The sequence below is a fragment of the Thamnophis sirtalis genome, unplaced genomic scaffold, assembly GCF_051295495.1.
Source record: "Thamnophis sirtalis isolate CommonGarterSnake01/CBP01778 unplaced genomic scaffold, rThaSir2_p1.2 scaffold_1, whole genome shotgun sequence".
Classification (NCBI taxonomy): domain Eukaryota; kingdom Metazoa; phylum Chordata; class Lepidosauria; order Squamata; family Natricidae; genus Thamnophis; species Thamnophis sirtalis.
Window position 1 is genome coordinate 169,365,160 of NW_028261381.1, and position 18,773 is coordinate 169,383,932.

General features: G+C 42.7%; 1 protein-coding gene across 2 annotated transcripts; it reads right to left on the reverse strand.

Moving 5' to 3' along the window:
• Positions 1-1,148: 1,148 nt before the first annotated feature.
• Positions 1,149-8,866, reverse strand: UBA52 (ubiquitin A-52 residue ribosomal protein fusion product 1). 2 transcript variants are annotated; one of them, XM_014074156.2, is made up of 5 exons: positions 8,756-8,866; positions 7,227-7,347; positions 5,115-5,201; positions 3,008-3,110; positions 1,149-1,379 (listed from the first exon to the last, which is right to left on the reverse strand). In XM_014074156.2, exons 2-5 carry the CDS (start codon positions 7,327-7,329, stop codon positions 1,286-1,288), a joined length of 387 nt encoding a protein of 128 aa, XP_013929631.2. In that variant the 5' UTR covers positions 7,330-7,347; positions 8,756-8,866; the 3' UTR covers positions 1,149-1,285. The 2 variants fall into 2 exon arrangements, with proteins under 2 accessions (XP_013929631.2, XP_013929630.2); XM_014074155.2 differs by lacking the exon at positions 8,756-8,866 and adding an exon at positions 8,579-8,749.
• Between the last annotated feature and the right edge of the window lie 9,907 nt (positions 8,867-18,773).

An 18,773-nucleotide genomic window follows, 5' to 3' on the forward strand; every position in this document is an offset into this window, starting at 1 on the left:
GTTAACTGCTTAACGCCCACAACGGCGGCCAACGGTGTGCAGATGCGAAACTTATTGGAATGCCCATGTGGCTTTTTAAAGGGATGTTTGCTAAAAACAAAAAAATGAGAATGGCGCTCAAAAGGTTGTTTCAATGTCGCGGCTTTAAATCTTTAATTCCTTGCAGGGCTTCCTGAACGAAGTTGTCTTCTCTGGGAATGAAGGAATAAACGATCTTGAAAGTGAATTAAGCAAACAAGTGATGGGCTCTTCTACACTTAAAAGTCTGCCTTCTTTTTAAGACAACCTGCTCTTACTTCCGGGTAACCCGTATGAGCTCGAATCTTTGCAACAGGATCTTGTGCTGCCCCCTGCCGGCCAGGCGGACTCATGACAAACCATTGTCTTGGCAGTCGAACAGGCTGGCTGGAGAATGGCTAGCAAAAGTTGAAATATGGCTAATTGGCACTTTAGCTCTTCAGCCCAATGAATAAAAACATCCCGATTTTCATTTTATTAAATTGTTACTGCTATTATTTGTATAACTAGCCAGAAGTTTGGTATTTTGGCATTTTTATCTACCCTCAGGTAGTCCTTGACTAACCATCACAATTGGGACTGGAATCTGTCATTGAATGAAAATCTCCCTTCCAAAATCTAAGGATTTTCAGCCTTTGAGGGAGGAAACACTCACCCAAAACCTGTGTCAGGCTCCCAGGGCCTCCCCCACCCTGGTGAGGCTCCCGACACTCCTCACTTTGCCCCCCTCCCCGATTCTGCTTGAGTATCAGTTTCCTGTGGGGCTTAGTGCTCTCTGGTGGTTTTCTTGCAGACGTTTCATTACCAAACTAGGTAACATTATCAGTGTGATGGAAATAATGTTCTAAATTGCAACCATCAAATGCTGCAGATTATCAATGAGGGCTAGTTGCCAACTGCCCAAAATGTGATCATGCGAGGGGGGGGGGAGGCGAGTGAAGGAGGCGAGAGCCACTGTAACCTTGAATCTGAGTCACAAGTAACTTCAAGGAGGTATGTTGTAGCTTAAACTGTTGCTAAGTAACTGGTCATAAGGAAAGGACTCCCTGTATCCCTTTTTTTTTTAACCCTCTGGAGGCCTTGCAGGTAACATATAGCTGAAATTCAGGCATAAAACGAAGAGACACAAATTTGGTGCACTGAATGTTTTATTCCAAGTGGCAGGGGAAAATGGCCTCTGGTGAGAGGAGGTGAAGATGAATCACGTTGGTGGGACACCACAGCCAGGTCCTAGAAGAAGGGATGGGGGCAGTTCCTGCCATGCTCTTTACTTGACCTTCTTCTTTGGGCGCAGGTTGTTGGTGTGGCCACATTTCTTCTTACGACAATTCACAGCACGGGGGTGCAGGCGGGCATAGCACCTAGAAAGGAGGGGAGACAAGAGGAAGCCTTGTTACTGGTCTCCCTGGCACAAGCTGAAGCACCTGAGCATTCCAGTTTTGCACCTGGAGATGAACTGTGGTTGCAAAAACCGCTCCTGCCTTGATGTGACACAGATGAACCAATGAAAGCAAAGTCAATGGGGAAAGCCAAATTCACTTTACAACTGTGTTAGTAGTAACTTAAAGGTAAAGGTTCCCCTCGCACATATGTGCAAGTCATTCCCAACTCGTGTGTGTGTGTGTATGCTCATCTCCCTTTCAAAGCCGAAGAGCCAGCGCTGTCCGAAGACATCTCTGTGGTCATGTGGCCGGCATGACTAAACATCAAAGGCGCATGGAACGCTGTTACCTTCCCACCAAAGGTCCCTATTTTTCTACTTGCATTTTGTATGTGTTTTCAAACTGCTAGGTTGGCAGAAGCTGGGACAAGTAACGGGAGCTCACTCCGTTACATGGTGCTAGAGATTCGAACCGCTGAACTGCCAACCTTTCAGATCGACAAGCTGAGCATCTTAGCCACTGACACACCGCGTCCCTATACCATCTCTATTTACTGCATGACAATACAAACACAACATAATGTAAGGTTTGTGTTTAAAAGTAACCTGCCAGTAGTTCTTTTTTGAATTAAACTCTGAAATGGCTTATCTGGACCTCGCTGGAAATATTCCAGCATTGTACCAATCCTCCTGGAACTGCCCAAACTCCAAAGGTCTTTATTTCAAACTTGAAACATCACCATTTTAACTTCAGACCATTTCTGGAAGTGAGGAGGAGGAGGAGGAAGAGATTTATATGCTGCGATAGAACTCCCAGCTTTTCTAAAGAAAAGGTTCTACAATGGGGCATTTTGAATTTGAAATGTTTGGTGCAACCCCTACAATCTACCACCAAGAATCAAATGCTGGAAATAAACAATAGGACACCTGATTGTTCACACACCCCAGTAGAATCTCCCAGAGAGCAACTTCTGCCCACTATCAGAGAGCAGGACATGAAGCTTGGATTGTGTAATGTTATGGGTTTACAAGATCAAAAGATACATAGGTAGGAAAAACATAGCCTGACAAGACGATTATTTTATTGACTTGGTGTTGCTCTGTGACCTTAATAAAGATTGAAATTGAATTATTTTACTGCAGATGTTGTCCAGAACCTAAAACAAAATGCAATAAAACAACTGCCTTTCAGTCTTTTAGTCACAGCTATTGCAATTACGCTGCGACCAGCCAGTCATGTTGAATCTCCCCAAAAAGCTACTCAATATCTGATTTTGAAGTTATGATAGCCACAGCACCTCCCCAAGTCATGTGATTGTATTTTTCAGCAAAGAACACCCATTGAGTAAAATGGCTTTGCTTAATGACTGCTGCAAAAAAAAATGTAAGATTGGGTTGTAAGTGGAAGTTTGTATATAAGAATATATTTTCCATCCCCGTTGATGTTACTGAAGTTCTCTATCGTGAGCCAAGTACTTCCCAAGTCCCCTAGATGTGTGGGATGATCACATTCCCTAAACTGAGGCGGCCAAATGTCCTACTGTTCAGCCTTAAAAGCCTGCACCCACCCCCATCTTCCTGGAATCACCCTCTCCCCATGGGACATACTTGCGGCAGATCATCTTGTCGCAGTTATACTTCTGGGCCAGCTGGCGGAGCGAAGGCTCAATGATTCCTCCACGGAGACGCAGCACCAAGTGAAGGGTGGACTCTTTGGTGGGGAGAAAGACAGAAACAAGATTAGCAGCACGGACCAGAGTTTGCAGAAGCTCTGGCAAAGGGGAGAGTTGGGATCTGCCATTCTTCTTTTTAAAAAAGTATTTTTATTAAACAAGTTTTTTACAAATATTTTTTTTACAATTTCCTTCTGTACATTTCCACATCAGTACACATCCATTATGTACTGTATATACTCAAGTATAAGCCTAGTTTTTCAGCCCACTTTTTGAGCTGAAAAAAGCCGCCTCGGCTTATACTCGAGTCAGTGAAAAATTTGCCCGAAATGGAGGAGAAAAAGGGGCGGGGCCATGCCGCTGGGTGACGCTCGTGAATGGCCTGGCGCCCCTGTGAGTTTCCCCTCCCTCTGTGTCAGTTTGCCGCGCAGCGCGCACCGCACCATCCCCCCTCCTCACGTTCTAATGTAATGCAGGGCTATCTTACGATTCCCCTTCCTCCCCCTCCTGCCGCTCTGCAACGATGTCCCACCTCCTCCTTGTTATGGCAAGCAGCCACATAGCGATGTCCCACCTCCTCTGGTACAGTGATCCAATGATAGGAATCACTGTGCCGTGTGTCATAGGAGGCGGGACATCATCATCACAGCGGGACATCAGCATCATGAGGTGAGTGAAGTATTTCATTGAATACACCGGTATTGTGTGATAATAATTTGTTATGCAGAGCAAATTTTTACAATGGCTACTGTATATTTAATGGGCACAGGCAGGCTGTATATGTTATTCAATGGGCAATGGCATTATTGGTATCTATTTTTATTTTTGAAATTTATCGGTAGCTGCTGCATTTCCCACCCTAGGCTTATACTCGAGTCAATAACTTTTCCAGTTTTTTGTGGTAAAATTAGGTGCCTCGGCTTATATTCGGGTCGGCCTATACTCGAGTATATACAGTATGTATTCCCCCCTTATTTTAATTTCTTTGTCCACACATGATACTAATATATACATTCCTTAAATTACAATCCTTTATTGTGTATCGTTTCCATTTGTACATGTTTCATCTCTACATATACATTGCTAATTCCTAATTCTTCATGTGTCTTCATTTAGTCTTTCCTTAAGCTTTACACCTATCCTCTAACCATTTATACCACTCATTCCATACCATGTAATATTCTGTTTCCTCCTTATCTATTTCTTTTGTGAGCCTGTCCATCTCCACACACTTTAAATCTTCCCTTATCACATTTTCCTCTGTTAGGAAGTTATTGTTCTTCCAGCTTTGTGCACATATTATCCTAACTGCCGTTATGATGTGTAGAATTAAATACTGTATTTTAAAAATCACATTTCCTTGAGAAGCTGGAATCTCCAGGAGCATGGAACACAAAATGATCTTCAATTGTTCCATGTTCCATATTAAGCTCTGCAAAGTATCTGGGGCCAGAGAGGATCTGTTTCTGGCAGTGATCTTGGGAGATTGACAGTGAATCATCACCAGTTGGATAAACAGAAATATGGCAGTTGCTACCCAAGCTCCCTGCCAGAGCAGGATGTTCTCAGTCATCCTTCAGTCTTGCCCGTTACCCTCGCACTATGTTGGCATTAATGAGTACCATGTGGAAAACAGGAAGTAAGTGGAAGGTATCCATTTATCCTGCCTGTGATCTAACTCAAAATTGTCATCCCTAAGCAACATTGCTCTTTAATGTTAGTCAACTCGGTGGAAAATTCAGCCCATTTCAATAGCTGACTGCATCTTGGACTCTACATGGTCAGATGTCACAATAGCAAATTCATTTTTTGGAAACAATCAGAATTGTAATCGCCTCAAAATATTTAAATTAAAAACAAAAGCCCCTTCTTTTCTACTAGTTGCAAATGGCTCTTTCTAGAGGGAAGAGGCACTGAAACTGTCTTGAACCCACTTGATGTGTATGTGTGTTTCTGGCAAATATGAAGCCCCATGTAACAAAACGAGGCCAAACCCCTCCCCAAAATTGAGGAGAGTAAGAGATGGGTGATCAGTGCCATACCTTTCTGGATATTGTAGTCTGAGAGTGTCCGTCCATCTTCCAGCTGCTTTCCCGCAAAGATCAGACGCTGCTGATCAGGAGGAATACCTTACAAAACAAAAGATTTTTGTATGAAAGTCAATTATCGAAAGCAGACATGGGGGAGAATTTTTTTTTAGAAAAAACCAAGAGGTTTCACACAGGTTCTTCTCTCAAGTAAAGCCATGGACACAATTAACAATTGTGCAAGACAAGTTTAGAATTATTTTTCTCCATGCGATGGAAGAGAAAGCATAGCTTGCAAAAGTCTCTTAGTTTCAACAATGCTGTACCTCTCAAGGGAATATTTACATTTTAGCAGCATATCAAAAACGTATGTTTAAAAGTGACACTCCCATATCCTCACACAATGAGACAGGAGGAATCTGAAAGCTACTCATAGTGAAGATGGAAGAACGCCAAAATTTTGAGGACACAAAAGACTTGGCTGTGTCCCTGAGGACAGAGATAAACCTCCAAGTGCTTCAACGACCCTCTAAAAAGGGGTTCCACCACAAATGTGCGAACAACAAAACCGTGCCTGACAAAACCGCGCCGACGAATGAGCGCTGAAGCACCGACAACAGCGCGCCGACAGAAGCGCGCTGTAACCCTAAACCAAACCCTAAACCTAACCCTAAACCTTAACTTAAATCGCGCTTGTCGGCGCGCTGTTGTCGGCGCGCTTTTGACATCGCGATTTTAGCGCCGCGCTTTTGACGTACGCGCATTTGTCGGGTCACGCTAAAAAGGATGCAAATGACCAGCAGTCTGCAAGGAATATAAATCCTTCTACTATCCAGTCAGAGCTGAGGAAGCTTCTTGGATGAGAAGCGAAACCTCTTCAAAGAAAAAAAACCAGAAAGTCCAGTTGCCTCCTGAAAAAACACCCTTGGGACAACCATCACCTGGATGACAGATAATCTCTACAGACTAAAGTCTCGGCTATTATATTAGCAATCTCTCTCCAATTCTAAATTCCATCTTGCTTCTCACTGTATACAGAAGGATGTAAACATATGAATCAGTGAGTCTGCTTCTTAAGTTCTTTATCCCAAGATCTTGTTGAGAAGTTGTTTGCAATACTTTAAAGTCAAGATGATATTCTGGGCCTGGGCTTATGTATGGAAGCTCTGGATTAAAGAGTATTCTTTTGCCCAAATATTTGTCTTGGCACCTATTCTTTCCATCCTTCCGGATCCTTGTTTGAGTCTTTCCCTCTCATTTAAAGTAGAACTTAAAAAAAATTTCAATTCATTGTTTTCTTTCTGGTTTCTTTTTGAATAAGTTTTCTTTCTTATGGATTTTATCATATATATATACTATATGATAATATAATATACATAATTTTATATTATTATATTACATTACTATATTACTCTTCTATTACTATACTAACTATACTATAGTATTCTTTCCATCCATCCATCAAAAGGCTGTATGTATGTGTATATGTTCCAGCATAACTCTGGAGCATCTCGAGCAATTTCAACCAAACTTGGTACACAGATGACTTACCCTCTAGAAACAAATAGAGGGTGGTGGTGGTGATGTTTAAGAGGACTGCATGAGAGGGGGAAGGGCAGGGATGATGGGCATGGGAGTAGGGGGACGAAAGGCCCCTTTCAATGGCTCCCTGTCCCTGCCACACTAACGCTTCGACGGCTATACATACTCGCCCAACGCCGGGTTATCACCTAGTCTATTATAAAGGTCACATTCTAGGAAAATAATTGCTTCTGTCTAATCCTTTCTAGAACAGAGACTGTGCAGATCAGAAGGAATAGGTCCAAGTGGAAGTCAATCTTTTTTAAGCACTAGCAGTCATTACTCTTTCCAGTCTTCTCCAACAGGTTGTATCCCTGACAATGTTTGGGAAAACAATCCCAAACATGTGGCCATGGATGAGTAACCATTTTTTTGGTCAAAGAAATCTGAAAAGTAACAGCTCTGTTTCAGTTGGCAATGCTCTGCTTTGATCGCACAGTTCACCAGATGTCAGCTCTGGAATGTCCCCAGCCCAGGAGATCCACCTGTTTCCTAGAGACAGACTAGCTGTTCTATCAGGCTGCTATGTAAAGAGTCAATGCTTACCTTCCTTGTCCTGAATTTTTGCCTTGACATTTTCAATTGTGTCACTTGGCTCCACCTCAAGGGTGATGGTTTTGCCGGTGAGGGTTTTCACAAAAATCTGCATTGTGGCAGCTGAAGTTACCTGGAGAACGTAGAGAAGTGACAAGTGAATCAAGACTTTAGAAGAACCCGATTCTGACATCACTGTATGCACCACAACCCACATACAGTTCTATGTTTATGTAGTAATTCCTCCTTATCTACAATATTTACATTTGCGCCTTTTTATCTATATTTAGATCTACAAATATTCCTCTAGCGTTTCTCAACCTTTGCAACCTGTGTGGATTTCATCTCCCACAATTCCTCCCCAGTATGCTGGTGGGGGAACTGTGGTCATTTGAAGTCCAGGTATTTTAAACTTGCCATGGCCAAAAAACTTTAGGCATTACATACACATCCATAGAAACCCTAGATATATGCCCGTATTTTTAGAATAGAATTCTTTATTGGCCAAGCGTGATTAGATACACAAGGGATTTATTTCCAGTGCGTAAGCTGTCAATGAACATGGTGGTATCTGCTTAACAAATTGCCCATTCTCTTTTTATGTGTTATTTTGTGAGAATGGACTTACATGCTCTTATTTCTTGTTCTATCTTCTGTATTATACCTATATCTCTGCATATTTATCTATAACCCTAAAACTGCACCTCTCCTTTCTTGTTAATATAGACTACAAGAGTTGGAAGGGACCTTGGAGGTCTAGTCCAACCCCCTGTTTAGGCAGGAACCCCTACATACCACTTCGGACAAATGGCTATCCAACATCTTAAAGACTTCCAGTGTTGGGGCATTCACAACTTCTGGAGGCAAGTTGTTCCACTGATTTAATTGTTCTAACTGCCAGGAAATTTCTTAGTTCTAAGTTGCTTCTCTCCTTGATTAGTTTCCACCCATTGCTTCTTATCCTTCCCTCAGGTGCTTTGGAGAATAGCTTGACTCCCTCTTCTTTGTGGCAACCCCTGAGATAGTGGAACCCTGCTATCATGTCTCCTCTAGTCTTTTTTTTTTCATTAAACTAGACATACCCATGATATAACTTTACCCCAACCTTCTTAGGTACAATTTAAGCATCCCTCGTCTCTATGTCTATATAAATGCTACCCATATAATGGTAGCTACAACTCTGGCTGAGCCCAACCAACATTGGAAGGGAGACCACCAGGAAGCCCCAGGAAAGGAGGGGGAGCAAGAGGGAGTGGCTAAAGCTTCCCAGAAGGCAGTAATGGCCAGCCACCCCTACTGTTGCCAGGGGAACCACATGGTTGCGTCCACGAACTCCCCAGAAATCGAGCTCCACTTCATCTAACCTAGTTAAAAAGTATCTGTTGATAATCAGACGCGTGTTCAAGTTGTCTTGCTGTCCCCGGATCGAGAGTCACGCAAGGACGCTTTGTAAAGCGGGCCGAGAAAGAAGCGGGTCTCCCCCACCCGACACAAGGCCTGGCCCGACCACCCTCCACGCGCCTCCAGCAGCCTCTCCTTACCGAACGGAAAAGAGCGAGCCCCGGGCGGAAGCGGAAACCAGGCCCGCTTCCGCCAAAGCGCTCCTCCCTCTAAACCCCACCGCTCGCCCGCGGCCTACGTCACAGTCGTTGCCCGGGTTACCACGGCAACGCCTAGGCCTCAACCCTTCCCCCCCCGGAAGCAACGCGCTTCCTAGAGTTATGAAAATGTGTAGAAGAGCCCTGCACCTTTTTTTTTGCGCGGGGGGGAGGCGGGAGGGGATTGTGAGTTTCTCGTTTCTGAAGATCAAGTCTGATGCCTTCAGAAGTTGTGGGAATCCCATCAAGAGATGTTTGCAAAAAGGGACTGGAAAACTATTAGTCTGAAATGGTATAAGGCAAGAGTGGGGAACTATGGCCCTTTTATGACTTGTGGACTTCAACTCCCAGAATTCCTGAGTTGAAGTCCTCAAGTCATAAAAGTTCCCCACCTGTGTATAGCGTCTCCTGTTCTTGCATGGGATTGGACTAGATGACCTCCAGTGTGCTTTCCAACTCTAACATTCTATGTTCTCTCTCTCTGTCTCAGAATATTTGTAAAAGAAGCAAGATTTATTGGGTGGTGGGTGAAATGGAAATTTAAAATATCTAAAAGTGCAATGCTATTCTAAGCTGCCAGATCTAAATGCCAATAGATGCCATTTTTCTGCCTTCCTTTGCTATCATCCATTGGTCCCCTGGAGACTGGCAAGCCGGGCTGTCTCCGAGATTTTGGTCCTGATGTATCAGTACATGTTTGACATCACCAAGTGGTCTTCCCTCCAAAGACTAACCATGTCTCCTTAGCTTTTCAAGAGCAACCAGAGTTGGTTAGAGGCTGCCACCCACTAAGCATAAAGAAAGAGGGGTTGTAAATCTAGAGCAATTCTGGGAGTTAAAGTCCACATAGGTTGAGAATCATTGATCTAGCCTAGAACAAAAGAAAATTCTGGCTGGATTAATTTAGGCAATAATATGCTGATCACAAAGCCTTGTTTACCAACAACCTTATGCCTCAATATCATCATAAACCCTGCTACTGACTCCTTCAGCAACCTGCAGTCTGTCAGGTTTCCAAGCGTTGAAACCCATTCAAAAAAGAAATATGCAAAATCCATCTTCTAAAACAAAATTCTTTTATTTAGGTAGCCGTCAAATTGGCAAAGTCTGTTGTAATTCCGGATCTGACACAAACTGGGATTACACCATATAATATTGTGATTTAGAAACATCCCACAAAAGTCCCATTCTCCAATAAACACTCAATTCACATTGCCCAGTGTCTTCAAACTACACCTTTGTTCTCACCAGCAGCAGACTCTGTTCCCACCGGAAAGAAGCCAAAATAATCCTCACTATCTATTTGCTCCTCCGGCCCCCAACCTTAAGAATGTCATGAGCCCCAAAAAACACCCTTACATAGTAAAGAGAAAGAAAAGGAATAAACGAGTATAATAGAGAGCTAAATAAAATGGCTACACATATGTCAATTTTGGCCTTGACACAGTGGCCACAATGGCAACGCCACTGATCTGTACAGTAGAAGCCATTTTACAGCAGTACTTTAAAAGCCATTTTAAGGCACAACAGGCTGTATCTTAACAGAACACACACCCCGAGGGGTGTTAGAGGGTGTCTTACTCCCACAATATTTGTTTCCAGAGAGTAAGTCATCTTACTATAGTATATGAGTAAGTCATATACATTTGATATATGTGATATGTCAGAAAGCAAGCGATCAAACAATAAAAGACATTGAGGCTTGTGCAGTGAAAAACAAGTAATTCTAGATAACATTCCAGAAGTGGCAAATGTATTAGTTATGCTACTCTTTCCCAGCTGGGTTTGTATCTTTCTTAAAACTTGGGAGTGCATTCAAGGACTTTCAGAATAAGTTCTCTTTTGTTTAGTGCTGAAAAGATAAGTTCTCACATACCAAAATAAATGGCCTTGGCTAAGAAGCAAAAATGTTCTCCTGAGGTCGTTTTTTTTAAAGGCCTAGAATGCTGTGTTAAAAGTGGAGAAAAAAATAAGGCAGGAAAGAACAGAGCAGAATAACAGATTTGGAAGGAACCTTGGACGTCTTCTAGTCCAACCCCCTGCTCAGGTAGGAAACCCTTCACCATTTCATACAAATGTTTGCCCAATCTTTTCTTAAAAACTTCCAGTGTTGGAGCACCCACAACGTCTAGAGGCAAGCTGTTCCATTGATTAATTGTTCTGACTGTCAGGAAATTTTTCCTTAGTTCTAAATTGCTTCTCTCCTTCATTAGTTTCCACCCATTGCTTCGTATCCTACCCTCAGGTGCCTTGGAGAATAGCTTGACTCTCTCTTCTTTGTAGCAGCCCCTGAGATATTGGAAGACTGCTATCATGTCTCCCCTAGTCCTTCTTTCTATTAAACTAAACATCCCCAGTTCCTGCAACCATTCTTCATGTTTTAGCCTAAGGTGACCAGATTTTCAGATTGGTAAAGAGGGACACCTTTGACCGGGGGGGGGGGGTGTTTGATAAAAAATTTTATACAGAGCAACAAAAATTTTCATACAACGCAAAAATAGTATTGTAATATTTTTTTATTTCAACATAACTACAATTTACAAATATAAATTGTAACTGTTGCCAAACATCAAAATTTTGATCACGTGACCATGAGGATGCTGCAATGGTCGCTAAGTGTGAAAATGGTCGCTAAGTGTGAAAAATTTCATCAGTCACTTTTTTCAATGCCATTGTAACTTTGGTCACTATACCACATTTCTGGCCACAGTTCTTAAGTGAATAACTGCAGCTGATAAGTTAGTAACAAAAGTGAATCTGGTTTCCCCATTTGACTTTGTCAAAAGGTGATTATATGACCCCAGGACACTGAAACCATCATAAATACGAATCTGTTGCCAAACATCAAAATTTTGATCGCGTGACCATGAGGATGCTGCAACGGTCGCTAAGTGTGAAAATGGTCGCTAAATGTGAAAAATGGTCATCAGTCACTTTTTTCAATGCCATTGTAACTTTGGTCACTAAGCCCATTATGCCACCTTTCTTGCCACAGTTCTTAAGTGAATAACTGCAGCTGATATTTTGTATTTTGGATAGAATCTTTTTTTAAATAGCCTAAGACAATTTAAAAAAAGAATCCACGCAGAATAAATTGAAGTAAAACATTTCAAACTATTCTTTCTATGCACAATATATTTCAAAGTATTATGCATAGAATTTTTAAACATGGTTCCACTTCAATTTATTTTGGATAGAATCTTTTTTTAAATAGTCTAAGACAATTAAAAAAAAAGAACCCACACAGAATTTTAAAAAATCCTATGCACAATAAATAAAATATTATTTTAAAATACATTAAAAAAATAAAAGAAAAAAACCCAGCTCACTTACCAGCAGGCTTGCACTCCAGGTAAACCCAGAATGATGTAGATGTTAATACAAAGAACTGAGCAAATTGAAATGGTGAAATTAGTCAGGGAAATATTTTTCAAAGAAACTTTGCCACCATTTTGGAGCAGACCTCCAACCTCCGTGCCCCTCCCCTCCAGAAAATCCAGGAAGTAACAGTCGCTTCCCTCTCTAGCCACGTGTTTCCTGGAACTCTATGGTACTTGGTCATTTTTTCTTATAAAAGTGAGTAAAAGGGGCGCGGGGTGTGTGTGTCCGTTTTGTTGCTTTAACGTTTTAATATCTTCAATGAAAGTACTGAGACAGAGACAGAGAGGGATTAGACAGGGTGTCTTTTGTCTTGCCCCGGTTAGGATTTCTTAAGCAAATCCACTGGGCTTTCAACATGAAGCCAGAAAATCGGGACTTTTTAAAAATGGCCCAGGACACGGGAAAAATTGTTATAAAGCGTGATTATCCCGCTGAAACCGGGACGTCTGGCCACCTTATTTTAGCCTCTGCTATCATGTCTCCTCTAGTCCTTCTTTCTATTAAACTAGACATCCCCAGTTCCTGCAACCATTCTTCATATGTTTTAGCCTCCAGTCCCCTAATCGTCTTTGTTGCTCTTCTCTGCACTCTTTCTAGAGTCTCCACATCTTTTCTACATCGTGGCGACCAAAACTGAACGCAGCATTCCAAGTGTGGCCTTACCAAGGCCTTATAAAGTGGTATTAACACTTCACGTGATCTTGATTCTATCCCTCTGTTTATGCAGCCTAGAACTGTGTTGGCTTTTCCTGTGCATTTCGTTTTTATTGCCTAAATGTAGAACCTTACTCTTTTCACCACTAAATTTCATTTTATTAGATAGTGCCCAATGTTCAAGTTTGTCAAGATCCTTCTGTATCTTAAGCCTGTCTTCTGGAGTGTTGGCTATTCCTGCCAGCTTGGTGTCATCTCCAAATTTGATGAGTTCCCCATTTATTCCCTTATCTAAATCATTGATGAAGATGTTGAAAAGTACTGGGCCCAAAACAGAGCCTTGGGGTACTCCACTGCATACTTCCCTCCATGAAGATGCAGTTCCATTGAGGACTACACGTTGAGTGCGGTTGATCAGCCAGTTACAAATCCATCTGGTGGTGATGCTGTCCAACCCACATTCTTCTACTTTATCTAGTAGTAGGTTATGGTCTACCTTATCAAATGCTTTACTCAAGTCCAAGTAAACTATGTCGACGGCATTCCTCTGGTCCACTAATTTTGTCACTTTGTCAAAGAATACAATAAGATTAGTCTGGCATGATCTGTTTTTGACAAAGCCATGTTGGCTTTTGGCTATTACTTTGTTTACTTCTATTAAATGCAAAAGAAAGTAGGTGAACAATGCTTTGGATATCAAATAGCTAATCATTTTCTCTTTTAGTAAAGTAATTTTTTTTATCTGCCATCTACTAACTTTTTTCCTGTACCATTTAATTCATGAAAAGGGAGGGGGGGAAAGGGGGAGAGCATGAAAAAGTAAGATAGCAGTGACACACGAGATATTGGAAGACTGCTATCATGTCTCCCCTAGTCCTTCTTTTCATTAAACTAGACATACCCAATTCCTGCAACCGTTCTTCATATGTTCATAAGAACAAAGAAAGGAAATGGAACTAAATCGAATGTAATTGATGACAAATTGGCTGTTGACTTTAACAAAATACTGAAAACCATCAAGATCTATGCTGTGTACTACTGAGTAATTGTTTAATACATCTTCCAGGTCAGAAGCTGTCTATCTCTTTGAATATCACTTGTTAGTGTGGGTAGAAATATCCATCTGGTTCAGTTCCAACCTGGGAGAAAGGCACTGGAGACAAAATGGAGGCTGATTGGAAAGAAGGCCCATTTATTGATGAAGCAGAATCACCAAATACGTTTGATTCTAAGCAGATGACCACATGCAGTTGAGAGTGGGAGGTATTTATACCTTTTCTTGGGCTTTGCACTTGAACTTCCTGTTCCTGTGCATGAACATGTAATTTATTGGCTGTTGTCAGATTCCCATGGGGCCATGTACAAATCCTAGGAATTTGTCTGAGCTAAGTTTGATTGAAGTTTGGTCCGCTGGGGGTGGTGCGACTGAAATAATGCAATAGGAATTGCATTGGGCAATTGCTATTGTGGCTGAGGGCTAATCCTACTTTTGTTGGATCTTGAGTGAGGATATTTGCTTATGAATAGAGCTAGCGATCTCTTTATCTCTTAAGTGCTGACATCTGCTGAGGGCTATTAAGAATGATGGGGCCTGCTTTCCAAGAACATGTGTCCCCATTATTCATCCAGGGAAATATAATATTCTGCCTTTTTTAATATTTCTCAAAATATTTCATTCTTCTAGGAGAGGGGTGGGTGCTAACATTTTGCACTAGGGATGGGGTGGGACAACACAGCCAACAGGGCTAATATGAGGCAAACCCCTAGTTGCATTGATTGTCAATTAGCATCTCATTGCAGAGCTCTTATCATATTGTCCAAGAGAGGGCGCTGTAACTCCCAGAATGGTATTTTTTGTCAACAAACATCCAATGAAGATAATTGAAATGGGTGTTTTTCCGCTATTCTTTTTTGAGAGCAAACATGTTTGTAAGTTGGGGTGGGTGGGTGGGTGGGTGGGTGGGTGGGTGGTGGGAGGGAATCTGGCCATTGCAGCTGTTGTCCCCAGCCTGCCACCAATATAATTACAATCCCTTTTCCTCCAAACAACAGAACTGTTTCTAATTTCTGTCATTTCTATTATTTAATGTTCTACAGACTGAAAAATATGGTAATCAACTGCAGATTGAAAACAGAAATAAATTATGCTCCTGTATGCCCACACATTGAGTCCTTCCTTAGTTTAGTAACCCCAGATAAGTTGGACTCCCAACACCTACAGAGTTTTTCATCATGGGAATGATTGAAGTTGAAATTTGGTGCCGTATTTTTCGCACTATAAGATGGAAATGTCTGTGCATCTTATTTATTTATGTATTTATTTTTAATTTTTTTTATTAATTTCATATATACATTCACAATTATATGATCTCATAGCTGTTATTAATAATATGTATTTATAACAATTTCCCCCCCTACAGTTGACAATGTACTTGAAATTGCTTTCTTACCATCCCATAACTCCATCTTATCTTACAACATTCCTACTTCTTCTTCCTTCCTTCCCTCCTTCCTTCCCTCATTTCTTCTCTCTTACTCTCCTTCCTTCCTTCCCTCCTTCCTTCCCTCCCTCCTTCCCCCTTCCCTCCCCCTTTCTTCTCTGCTTCCCTCCTCCTTCCCTGCTTCCTTCCCTCCTTCCTTCCCTCCTTTCTTCCCTCCTCCTCTCCTTCCTTTCCCCCTTCCTTTCCTCCTTCCTTCCCCCCTTCCTTCTCTCCTACATTCCCTCCTTCCTTCCCTCCTTTCTTCTCTCCTTCTCTCCTGTGCATCTTATAGAGCGAATATTGCAGCGAAGGGAGAGGGGTTGGTGCGTTTGTCACCGCCACCTGTCACTGCTGCCGCTGTTTGCCGCCACCAGGGAATGCTGAAGCCTTTGCTGCCGAGCAGCTGATTGACGGTTAGATCGGCCTCCCGGAATACTGCGGATCAGCTGTTCTAGGCGGTGGGGATCGCCGCCGCCACCGTTCGCTGCTGCCAATCACCTCCACTGCTGCCCATCGGTACCAATCTCTGCCATAGCCGCTGATCAACATTGCCAAACGGCACCGATCGGCAGCACCGATCGGCCTCAGCAAATGGTGGCAAATGGTAGCGGCGGAGGCACTCCCCACACGCTCACATTTGCAAACCGGTAGGGAAGGTAAAATGTATACCACCCCTGAGTCCAACCCCAGGCCCAAGCAAATGTCACCATTTCTGACAGATGGGAATCCAGTCCCTTCTTGAAAGATTCCAGTGCTGAAGCTCCCACAACTTCCGAAGGCAACTTCTGTTCCATGGGTTGATTGTTCTCCCTATCAAAAAATTTCTCCTTATTTCCAGGTTGAATCTCTCCCTCATCAGTTTCATTCCATTATTCCTTGTCTGGCCTGCTTTGGAAAATAGCTCAACCCCCTTCCTCCTCTCTGTGGCAGCCCCTCAAATATTGGAAGACTGTTCTCATGTCTCCCTTGGTCCTTCTCTTCCCTAGACTAGCCCTGCCCAGTTCCTGCAACTGTTCATCGTATGTTTTAGTCTCCAGTCCCCTGATTATCCTGGCTGCTCTTCTCTGCATTTTTTTCTAGAGTCTCAACATCTTTTTTTATCGTGTGGTGACGAAAACTGGATGCAGTACTATAGGTGTGGTCTTACTAAGGTTTTATAGAGTGGTATTAGTACCTCCTTTGATCTTGATTGTACCCCTCTGTTAATGCAACTTAGGGTTGTATTGGCTTTTTTGGCTGCCACTGCACACTCTTAGCTCATATTTAATTGGTTGTTAGCAATAGCAATAGCAGATAGACTTATATACCGCTTCATAGGGCTTTCAGCCTTCTCTAAGCGGTTTACAGAGTCAGCATATCGCCCCCAACAACAATCCGGGTCCTCATTTTACCCACCTCGGAAGGATGGAAGGCTGAGTCAACCCTGAGCTGGTGAGATTTGAACAGCCGAACTGCAGAACTGCAGTCAGCTGAAGTAGCCTGCAGTGCTGCATTTAACCACTGCGCCACCTCGGCTCTCAATCTTGTTCATTAAGACTCCAAGATCTCTCTCACAATGACTGCTATTAAGCCTGATTTCATCCAGTCTATATGCGTACTTTTGATTTTTCTTGCCTAAGTGTAAGACTTTACTTTTCTCTACACTGAACTTCATTTTTTTCCGATAGGGCCTAGTGTTCAAGTCTGTCAAGATCCACCTGGAGCTTGAGCCTATCATCTAGGGCCGTGGTAGTGAACCTATGGCACGCATGTCAGAAGTGGCATGCAAAGCCATCTCTCAGGGCACGCGAGGCATCGCCTGTTGTCCTTCCGGGTTCCAGCGCATTGACCGACTGGTCTTCGTGCACATGGGAACGGCGGAAACTGGAAGTGCAGTTACCCAGTGTGCATATGCATGCCGGGCAGCTGCTCTTCCGGGTTCTAGCGCATGCACGCATAACAGGCAGCTGGCCTTCGCATATGCGTGCACGCCACAAACCAAAAGGCCAGGTGGCCAGTGGACATGCACACACCCGAAACTGGAAGAGCAGCTGCTTGGTGTGCATGAAGACGCCGGGAAGATAATCTTCTGGTTTCTGGCGTGCTCATGTGCCACCTGGTCTTCCTGTTTCTGGCATGTGTGCATGTGTGCAAAGACCACCTGGCCGGGCGCGTGCTCACGTGCATTGGAAACTGGAAGAGCAGCTGCTCGGTTTCCAGCACTTGTACATGCTCCTGTTTCAGCACTCGTTGCCGAAAAGATCCACCAACACTGAATCTAGGGTATTGGCTATTCCTGCCAGCTTAGTATTAGATGGATGCCTTGGAATATTGCATCCAGTTTTGGTTGTCACAAAACTCCGGAAAGACTCTGGAAAGGGTGCAGACAAGAGCAACGAAAATGATTAGGGGAATGGAGATTAAAACGTACGAGGAACAGTTGCGTGAATTGGGCAGGTCTCATCTAGTGAAAAGAAGGACTGGGGGAGTCATGATAGCAGAGTTCCGAGTCAAACTATTCTCCAAAGCACCGGAGGCTAAGACAAGAAACAATGGGTGGAAATTAAATCAAGGAGAAAAGCAGCTTAGAACTAAGGAGAAATTTCCTGACAGTGAGGACCATTAATTAGTGGAGCAGCTTGCCTTCAAAAGTTGTGGGTACTCCAACATTGGAGGTTTTTAAGAGGAGATGGGACAGCCACTTTTCTGAAATGCTATATACAGGGTTTCCTGCTTGAGCAAGGGGTGGACGAGAAGACCTCCAAAGTCCCTTCCAACTCTGTTATTTTGTTATTCTGATCTTTGCTTCCCATTATGATGTTGGTACACATGCTAGATCCTCATGGCTCTACCAGAAAGAGATCCTTTGCAGCTGTAGGGTGCTCCAAAAATCACTTTTTAAAAAGTGCCAGGAAAGAGCAGATGTATAGAACTGTTTGGAGTGAAATTGGAGAGATTTACTTGGACAGAGTTCAGAGGGAGGAAGAAACAGAGCAGGAAAAAACAAGACCTAATCATTCCAATCTCTCTGAAACTTCTCAAAGAACGTTTCCATGGCTGTGTTTCACACAAAATCTTAATCTAGTTATGGCAAGGGCAACATTTTCTAGATTCACATAGTATATTCAACCATGGAAGGGAGGGAGGGAAAAGAAAAAGAAAGAGAGAAAAAAAGAAAAAAAAGAAAGAAAGAGAAAGAAAGAAAGAAAGAGAAAGAAAGAAAGAAAGAAAGAAAGATTTAAAACTATTAGGCTTAACTTGTGTGAATGCAGATGGTAGGGCTTTGCCCAATCCGGTTAAATTTAGTCCACTCCATCCCCATAATCGTAAACTAAAAATCTGTTTTATAATGTGCTTAATATTTTAGAGTGAAATGGAATTTTTGGTTTAAAATAGGTTAAGCTACTTCATCCAGGGCCATGCACTCTTGCCCGGTGGCCTCCAACAAGTCGAAATATTGATTTGTT

What these genes read in the sequence shown, in the direction of transcription:
- UBA52 (XM_014074156.2), bottom strand. Translation starts at nt 7,329, where the DNA reads ATGCAGATTTTTGTGAAAACCCTCACCGGCAAAACCATCACCCTTGAG. An exon ending in AGACTACAATATCCAGAAAG is followed by an intron (nt 3,111 to 5,114) that starts GTATGGCACTGA and finishes TCCCCACCAAAG; the next exon opens with AGTCCACCCTTCACTTGGTG. An exon ending in GACAAGATGATCTGCCGCAA is followed by an intron (nt 1,380 to 3,007) that starts GTATGTCCCATG and finishes CCTCCTTTCTAG; the next exon opens with GTGCTATGCCCGCCTGCACC.